General features: G+C 35.2%; 1 protein-coding gene across 1 annotated transcript; it reads left to right on the forward strand.

Annotated features, from left to right (window-relative positions):
* Positions 1-1930: 1930 nt before the first annotated feature.
* On the forward strand, positions 1931-9169 carry LOC147230292 (lysosomal thioesterase PPT2-like). Its single transcript, XM_086154359.1, has 8 exons — positions 1931-2183; positions 3149-3302; positions 6084-6179; positions 6287-6394; positions 6815-6898; positions 7002-7086; positions 7895-7949; positions 8330-9169. Exons 1-8 carry the CDS (start codon positions 2043-2045, stop codon positions 8471-8473), a joined length of 867 nt encoding a protein of 288 aa, XP_086010485.1. The 5' UTR covers positions 1931-2042; the 3' UTR covers positions 8474-9169.
* The last annotated feature ends 855 nt before the right edge of the window (positions 9170-10024 follow it).

Raw genomic sequence — 10024 nt, forward strand, 5'->3', positions numbered from 1 at the left:
GGTTATCATATTATAAAGCATCCCTGTTCAATGAAAGAGACTTTAAAAGTCGGAGACTAGTTTTATATAAGTAAGAGCTTAGATTTTGGTCCAGTGCTCCATAGGCCTTTTTCATGCCGCTATGTTGTTGTTATTGTAGTATGAGCCTGTGAGCACCAGATGGCAGAATAAGACAAAAGAGAGTTTTTTTCACGCACGCGTAAACTAAGTGTTGCCACAGGTAAAATGGACAAAACAGCGATGGGTAAGAAGAATTTTATTTTCATATATTTTATTTTATAAATCATAGTTTTGTTTTGTTTTTTAAGCTGAGAAGCAGATATTAGGAGCGGTTGGACTCAATCAATTACTAAAATAATGAATCAATAAATAAATCAATCAATAAAGAGCGACGCAGCAGGCCGAGTCTGCTTGGCTCAGTAGGTTGTTTCCCACTGTCCAAAAGCATGCGTTCACTAACTTTTCAGACTCATTCAGTCAGTGACTTGAAATACTTTCGAAAAAGACCTAATAACATATACAGTCATACGCTAAGTCGCTCATGCTTATGTTTACTTCATTGAATTAATTCATTCAATGAGAAACTTGAAACTTGCTTAGTTTAAGCTCAAGTATTTTGCAGCCCGCCTCTTCAGTCACATTTGAAAGGCTCATTGAATTTGTTAAGTCACTAATTTGAGATAAAATGACACTTTGAATTAAACATAAATATCATCATTTGACGTTGCCGCAAGCTATATCACTGCTCGCTAATGGCTAAAATTAAGATGCTGCTAGCTTGGGTTACCACAGGTTCCCAGTTAACACGGTTTGTTGATGTTTTTTAAGTTATGACACCGCAGCTATTTAAACGGCAAACTTAATTAACGAGGTTTGAAAAGGAGATAATGCAGTAATAAGTTGGACTCTGATTGAAACCTGCTCAAGTCGGTAACATAAAAAGTATCGTTCTCAAGCGAATCGTAATGTACGAATTCGGTCCCTATTTAGCGACCACTTCAGTCAGCGAAGCAAACCGACTTTAATTTTGATGAAAAATTCACGGAATTTTCATGTATCTGCCTTTCTTAGTCAGGGACTGAATTTGAGTTCTGAACGAATCTTTCTTGGGTGCTAATTTTTGTAACCATAATGATATATACTGAGGAAGGCGCTCAAGACTGCCCTTGTCAGGAGAAAACAATCACTAGCATGCAACCCGTGATGAGTGCAGATTACAAACCTATTCAGATTTTCTGTTTGTAGAACAGATAGGCACGACGTACACATTAGTGCCACTTGTACCCTTTTTTAAAATTACATTTATATCAAATAATTCACGACAATCAGTAATTGTTATAATGTATGCATTAAACATTTGTGTACATTGTGTCCACTGACATTTGTGTTTTAATTCCTGCTATTCTGCTTTCACACTGCTTAGCCTGGAAAATCACCACACACCATCCACATGAATTAGTAGGTTGAATTTTTCCTGTAATTTCTTGCCTTGTTTGACACTCATGTTGTTAAACAATTGTTATTGTCAAATATATCTATGTGGTATTTAAATATTATCTAATACTTTTGTGTGGTTTTGACTGAGATTTGAAAGTGCAAATGCATTTACTTTGTGCTCATTGTGAATCACCTGATCTGTAAGCGTTTAGTTGACAGTAACATGTTCCATAAGATTTATGACACAGACTGCGTAGTTCATTGTTGTTATTTTATGCATTTATGTGTTTATCAATGATAAAATGTTTCACCTATGTTTTTGAGCATGGTGGGTTAATGTTATAAGATTGTGGGTATGCTGATGAAAACTTTACTTAAAGCAGTGATCTTTCATCACACAGAAACACACCCACACAGGACACAAGATGAGGAAGCTCATTGATCAGGAAGTTCATGCACACACTGTTAAATACTCCAAATAGAACTTGATACACATCAGTAGCATTCAAGGTTCTTAGTCGGTCCTGTCTCTCAAATCCTCCCTCTGGGGGCCTTCAATCTGTGGACAGTCCATCTGAGGACCCCCTATCTTCTGACATACTGAGATGAAGAAGCACACTCTGATGCTGCTGCTGCTGCAACAGCTGACAAGAATGAGCATAGAAGCCTACAAGCCCATCATCATCGTTCATGGAATTTTTGATTCACCAAGGCAGTTCAAGACCATGTCGCTTTACATCAGAAAGGTAAAAACATTTTCACCATTTTTTCATAATTTCATCATGTATTCATGTTGCTAATTGTGAAAGTTTGCAAATAGAAAATGATGAATGTATCTATCAAAAGTTGCAAAAGAAACTTTGTTAAAAAGAAATTATTTTGGAAGAAAAATATGTACTGATAATACACAAGCAGGCCCTATGGAATGTGTGGGATAAACTCTTAAGATTATATAGTGACTGATTTGCAAGAGGCATTCTCAAATTTGTGGAAATAATGTGACCATTACATGAGGAAAAGGCTAAAAAATGTGAAATAAAAATTTCAAAGTTTGTTTTTTTCCCTTTATGTGAGTAAAAGTTTGACACCATTACTAGTCTTAATTTAAGATGTGTTTTTCCACAGATTTTCCAGTTAAATACTTAATTTAAGAGGATTTGTAGATTTACTACTTGAACCTCATCCATTTGTTAAATTATTTCTTATTGATTGTATCACCTCAGTTTCAATTCTTCCTTTTTCCAAATTTCTCACTTTAAACTTCATTAATGTAATACTATAAAGTATCTAATCGAAAGTAATAGTTCACATGTTTTAGTGAAATAGCATGTATTTTGGAGCAAAGTATTTCATATCACATTAATGTAGGTGAAGAGCCATTCCAATAACTTTATAATTTTACTTCTTTATATTGTTTGTAATTGTAAATTTTTTTTATATCTTGAAAAATATATTTTATTTTATCTGTTTGGGATAAAACACTTAATATTTAGAGTAGTGATTTTTAGAGTTACTGGAACAGTTTCAAGGTTACACTCACCATTCTCTTTTCCCCCCACAAGATAAACATTTCTGTCAAACTGAGTTGCCTGATAACATAATCAGGCTGGTGACCACTGATTAAATCAGTTACTCCCTTGATTTGTAACACTCGTCCAGTTGAGTCAGTTTGTGTGTAAGCCTTTTTTCTGTTTTCTAATCTGATCTCCAGGTTCATCCCGGCACGGAGGTGACGGTGGTAGATCTGTACGACTACCTGTACAGTCTGAAGCCAATGTGGCAGCAAGTCCAAGGCTTCAGGAAAGCCATTTACCCCATAATGAAAAAAGCTCCTGATGGAGTCCACCTTCTGTGCTTCTCACAAGGTTTGCTTCTTTTGCTGTTATACTTCAGCACAATTGGGGCTCTCATTACAAATACGATGTCCGTGTCACACATACCGACATTGGGTTGCACATCTTTTCCATTCAGCTGTTGCCTTCATGTTTCTCCCCTTATTATCTGCCTCCATCTAACCTGGCTTCTGCATCCTCTTCTCTCTCACCAACTAACTTCATATCATATCATATCATATCATATCATATCATATCATATCATATCATATCATATCATATCATGTATTAAGGGAGGAAATGAGAAAACATGTATGTATATGGAGCTACTGTGGTTGTCAGGTTTGATTCTAGGGGATTCACTCGTCTGTAAAAGGTACAATAGAAATTTCTAAACTATGCAGACAGAACTATACACCATTTTGACCAATGGTGGCCAATGAGGTCTTCCTCCTTCCTAGCGTCCTTTGTCTTGTCTGTGTTGAGGTTGAGGTTGTTGTCCGCACATCAGACTGGTCACTTTGTCCCCACCAGTGATGAGTCCTATCACAGCGGTGCTGTAGGCAAACATTAGGATGATGCTGTCTTTGTGAGAGGCCACAAAGTTATGGGTGAACAGGGTGTAGAGGATGTGGCTGCGGATGCATCCTTAAGGAATGCCTGTGTTTTTGATAATACTGGATGAAGTCCTAATACCAATCTTCACGGGCTTGGGTCTGCGATGCAGAAAGTTGAGGAGACATTCACAAAGAACGGGATGCAGGGCAAGTGTGGATGGCCCTTGAGCTAGTTTGTGTAGAATGGCTGCAGAGAAAATAAACATTTTCTTTCCTACACAATTTGTGTAGGAAAGTAGCAGATATTCCAAGAAAAAGTCAAAAAGATACATGGGGAAAAAACGAAACCCTAAATCTTAAAAAAATGAAGTACTTTTTACTTAGGGGAAAAAAATATCTCAATGAGTTGTTTGTATTTCAGCTATGTTTTTGTTTTTTGGAAACCATAAGATCACCTACAAAATGTATGGAGTAGATGCAAATAGTCCCTCAGGTTGTCAGAATTTGAAATAAACTCTGACTGAATGGCATTATGATACAAATTCTTTGGACAAGAATGCACCATTTCCTGAAGCAAGGACCTCAGGGGCTCCCAGAGCGTCGAGGCATGAAGGGCAAACACTAGTGTTGTCAGGACTGCTGGGAAACTGAATGTGAAAAAAAGAAAGGCAAATATTTTATTTTCTGTTACAAGGTTTTGCGTCTCACTGGTTAGAAGTCAGAGAAGCATAAAGACATCATCAAACATCCAGTCACACACCCACACACCTTACTTACTCCTCATTTGTGTCCCTAATAAGACCAACTTTTTCATATAAGAATAGCAAGGATTGGAGACACACACACACACACACACACACACAGAGAGTAAGAGTATTTAATATATAATATTCACCTCGTAGTAGTCCATATGCTAGGACCAAAATTACCAAACACATTAGTACGTCCTGAAGGGGTATGTTCAGATGGTGTGTGTGTGTTTTTTTTCCCCTGTACTTCCATGGATAACATTTTGATTGCCATATTTATTTTAATGCACTTTGAAAAATTGAATGCCTACACAACAACCTACATAATCTCTTAACAAAAGCAGTTTATTCAGGCAGTGTTTTGACCTAAGTCTAATGTAGCATATTCAGGTAAAGGCTGTGTTCTCGAACAAGTGAACTCCAATGAAATGGTAGGTAACAAATAGTACTCTTCTTCAGTTCAGTCAGCATGTCATAATAAAATGGCCAAAGTTGCTAAAGAGCTACTTTGGAAAGATGCATAAAGGACTGATTTACTGATTTTGGCCATATCTGACATTTATCTCAGGAAGGTTTTAGACCTTTAGACTTTTTAGACCTGGTCTTGTCCAGATTAATGGACATTAAATGGACTTTATCTACCACTCATCACCAAACCTGTTAATGATATGTTCTGTGACTTGGGACAAATTTAGTGACATTACATAACCTACTCCTCAATTTGAAGATCATGGTTGAGTCTAATTTACCTTAAACTGAAATACACTTGCAGAAGACGAGCAAAATTCTACTGAATTAAAAAAAATGTAATGAAAAAAGGTAGTAAGTTACAGACCTACTCAAAACCATGTATCAGTAAGGTTAAACCTAGATTTGAACTTACCTAAGTATTAACAAAAAATTAAATAAATGTAAAATTATACATTCAAAATTATGTAAAATATATACTTGTACTTGTAAATACACGTGCACATAAATTTCATATATTTGTTTACATACCTTTAACTTTATATGTTTTGATATTTACAATTTTTTATTTTTATTATTTCGATTTTATTTTTTTAAGTTCTATTTTGATTCTTCTTTACTTTATTCTGAGTCGGAGCTGCTGTCATCAAAAAGCAATTTTCCCCATGGGGATCAATAAAGTATTGTGATTTTGATGAAGAAAAATAAGAAGAAGTTTCCTACACTTGCCCAAAAATCTAAATAGTTAACGGTTAATCACAAGGATATTAAAAATACAAAATGTATACATTGAAACATGACTAACAAAACAATGTCCAATGTTACCATATCCTTTTGCTGTCAATTGCTTTTACTATATTAAATGACTGAACATTTAAAGCATGTGCTTTGTCATTCCTTTTTTGGGTGACTTTGTAGTATCTTCTATTTTCTTAGCTGTCTCTAGGCTTTTAAAATGAACCTTGATATTAAGTTTAACTAAGCAGTTAACGTGGGCTATCAAAGCTGTTTCTCAACTCTCCGTTCTTTATTTCCCACAGGGGGTCTAATTTGTCGAGCACTTCTCTCTACAACTCCTGACCACAATGTCCACTCCTTTATCTCACTGTCATCACCGCAGGCCGGCCAGTATGGAGGTCAGCATCTAATTTGTCTGTAACCCTAAAGTGACCATTGTTGTGCTTTAAGATCCTCTGCTGTCACCGCAAACCGTACTTAACTGTTCAACTGTTTGAATCCACAGACACACGCTACCTGAAGTGGGTTTTCCCTGAATACATGAGGAAAACCGTGTTTCATATTTGCTACAACAAACTCGGGCAGAGAGTGTCTATTTGCGACTACTGGAATGGTAAGATATTTTTAACTTTTTATGTGGGGTCCAGCTAAATATGAAAGTTGTTTTATTAATATGGTTGATTAAATGAAGTGAAAATAGTATGTCACATTATCAGGACTATCATTATTCAAAAAGATTTTTTTCATTGCTTTTCAAGCAATGAACAAGAAATTTACGAAATTTCAATAAGGAATAACTTTAAAAAAATCATCGAAATAAATCTAAGAAATAATATAATTGATAAAGTATGCTAAATTAAATATAATTATCCTTAAGTTTCACAAGATATGATATAATAACGCAATAGATTTAACAAATACAACAAAACAATAAGTCAGAAAGTATTTATGTGAGATTAATAGCTGTAAGTGACAATCCAAAAAGTAAGTATTAAAGATACTACACATAATGAACGTTTTTGTCTCCCCACAGACCCTCACCAACAGACCCGTTATTTGCAGAGCAACAATTTCCTGGCCTTTCTCAATGGAGACCGTTCCCACAAAGAGATGAAGTGTAAATATAACTTCCCTTAATGGTGTAAGTGTCACTGTCACACACACATACATTTATGTACATATTCACCAAAACCACATATCTTTCCGTTTTGCAACTTCAGCCTGGAGGGAAAACTTCCTGCGCATCAAGAAGCTGGTACTGATTGGAGGGCCAGACGATGGCGTCATCACACCCTGGCAGTCCAGGTTTCAGCTGCATTCCTTCGTGCCAGCTTTTTAACTAATTGTACAGATATTGAGTTGACAAGAGTGTCCTTAACAAGTAACAAGACTGCTGCTGTGACCAGGAGAAACGAAATGTTGCCTTAGGTTTTTTAACCAGGCCATAGTAAACAAGACAGTAATTCCCAAAAAAACATTTGCTATTTTTTTGATAAATGGAATAATAACAATAAAAAAATAAATAAATGGAATAATGCTGTCAGAATTCTGGAGAAGTTGACAAAAATAGCAAAAGTATCTGATTTGACCACATCATTATCTCAGAATGTTTCAACACTGGTTTTATGTCTGAACTTCAGAAATATATAGTTTCTTTATTTTCTGCAAAAAGAATCACAAAAATAACCTGGCTAATTGTTACAGAGCTCTAAGAGAAATTCTAAAAACAAAAATGTTATTTTTCAACCATCTTCATGAAGGAGATCCGAAATAGTTTTTTTTTTTTCCGAATAATTCACACACCCCCCCACCCCAAAATTTAAATATTATTTGAAAAAAATTCTCTTCCGCTATTTTTTTTCCTTGGTTTGGCTACTTAAATAAATATCTGTGATAGCAAACACAGAAAATCTGCCAAAAAAGGGTCATGAACCAGGTTAAAACTCTGGCTGAAAGAATTAACAATTTCATTGTATCAGCAGTGTTTTTATAGCAATAAAAAGCATTCTGATTCTCAAACTCAGGTGCAGCAAGTTCCAGTTCTCAAACTCACAGACTACAGTGTTAAAGTTTCCACAGTTTTTAACTGAACCCATGTTTCCTCTATCTGCAGTCATTTTGGATTCTATGACACAAAGGAGAACATTGTTGAAATGAAGAACCAGGAGGTATGTACCTCTCAGATCCTCTAAACTTTGACCTCAACCTGTACTCTCAGATCATCTTACTTTCTTTAGGTTCCAAAAAAGGAATTGTTCATGTTTAGATCTGACAGCAACTGGAGTGATGGGCAGCTGTATTTTTGTGTTTTGAATGTGTCGAATTTTGAAACACTAAAAATATTTGCCTAGTCGTTGTAATTTTTCTGAACTTTTACTTTTTGATTTTTACCGTTCATCATACATATGTCATTCTTCAGTTTGTATGCTTTTCTGTCTCCTGCTGTTCGAGGGGTCAGTGAGTTGCTGTTCATTTGTTGCTGTTGCTGGTCTCATCACATGGAAGATCTTTTTCTTTAATTAACATGAGAAAAAAATGTTTTTGAAAGTTTTATAGAAACGACACTTTTGGCTTGAAGACACTGGAGGCACGAGGAGATCTATTTGTCTATGTCCAGTCAGGAGTCCAACATATCAACTGGCACTCGAACTACACAGTTTTCACCAGCTGCATGGAGAAGTGGCTGACATGAACACAACATGATGAGAAGCACCTTCCTCAGGATGTAGATGCTTCACTTCTTTGTCTCAGAGATTATCATGAATATTATTCCGGAAGTACAGATTTTTTTTTTTAAACAACTTTTGTTCCTGTGATATATTTGATAAATGTGGAGCTTGAAGACAGTATTTGGGGAAAATGCAGTATATGTCAGCCCTGTGTCTAAATGTTCTGTCTTTACATAAGAAAATAACTTTTAAATGTAGTGAAAACATTATTTTTTTCAGAGTTAATGGTGATGATATGAACAGACATGGAAATATGAGGAAATTGAATACTTTATATATATATATTATTGATGTAATTTTTTTGTCAGATATGGAACATAAAGAGTGGTGTAACTCCACTTTTGAACGCTGCATTCAAGAGTCTTTATCAAGCTTTTAAGTCAAATAAAACTCATTTCCTAGATTGCTTAAATTTTTTTCAGGAAATGGCATTTTTCAGAACTGTTTTTTAATTGTTGAAAATGGGAATTTTTAGAAATTATCTCAATAGCAAAACTATTGAATAGTCCTTAAAATATATTTAATCCGAACTATGATTTAAAATTTCACGTCCATTTTGTACTTCCTTATTTGTTTGTTTTAATATTTGAAAATGTATATATATGCTGTGTACACACATATATACACACATACAGTAAAAGCATAATTTTAGGATCTGCGCTGATTTTATACGTCATTTATTTGTCGTCCAAGCCTCATGAAAGTCGAGTAACTGCCTGTCTAAGCCAACACTGACCTCTAATGGAAGTTTATGGAACAGAATCTGAACTAAATAATTCATTAATCAATCTCATTTGCAAAGTCTAAAATGCCATTATTTGCATCTTTTTTCATTTTGTTATTAGAATACAGTTGATCTGAAATAACACATATGAAGTTTCTGAACTCCTTGTTGGCAGGAATTCGCAGTATGTCTATATGGAGATTAAGAGCTCAAAAAATTGTCTTTTGAGATGAGATGAGATGAGAACAACTTTATTCATCCCGAAGGAAATTGTTGTGCCAGAGTTTCAAGTAAAAAACATAACAGTAATAGATAATAGTAGAAAGGAGGAAGAATAAGAAATATAATGAAATATGAATTGTCTTAACTGTTAGCAGTGACTACAAAGATTGAAGATTCCCTGCGGCTGAGGGAAGAGGAATTAAAAAGTGTGATAGCCTCAGGTAGGAAAGACAATTTAGATATTGCTGGAGTCAACAGATATGCAAGTTTGGAATGTTAAGGTCAAGAGCCTTTTTATGTTTTGAAGCCTCCAAGCCTTTGAGAATTACTGTATATTCTGATCAAATTAGAGGTGGCTCTTGAAGTAAGACCAGATGCCCAGAGGCAGCTCACATAAACAACAGATCTACATAACCTGGTGAGATGCACGGATCGGGGAACATCTACATTGGTCAAATGCTCTGCAGGCAGCTCAAGGCGTCTGTTTGATGGCATACTTTTTTTGATTTTTATAATCAAGACAGTGTCAAGAGAGTCTTCTTTATTATCTTCTCCTCATCACTTTCCT

Source organism: Fistularia commersonii, chromosome 10 (assembly GCF_037954325.1).
Source record: "Fistularia commersonii isolate RoL2024-O1a breed Wild chromosome 10, RoL_Fcom_v1.0, whole genome shotgun sequence".
NCBI lineage: Eukaryota > Metazoa > Chordata > Actinopteri > Syngnathiformes > Fistulariidae > Fistularia > Fistularia commersonii.

Coding starts and splice junctions, on each gene's coding strand:
- LOC147230292 (XM_086154359.1), top strand. CDS start 2,043: ATGAAGAAGCACACTCTGATGCTGCTGCTGCTGCAACAGCTGACAAGA. Junction 2,184..3,148: donor TGTCGCTTTACATCAGAAAG/GTAAAAACATTT, acceptor TCTGATCTCCAG/GTTCATCCCGGCACGGAGGT. Junction 6,395..6,814: donor TATTTGCGACTACTGGAATG/GTAAGATATTTT, acceptor GTCTCCCCACAG/ACCCTCACCAACAGACCCGT.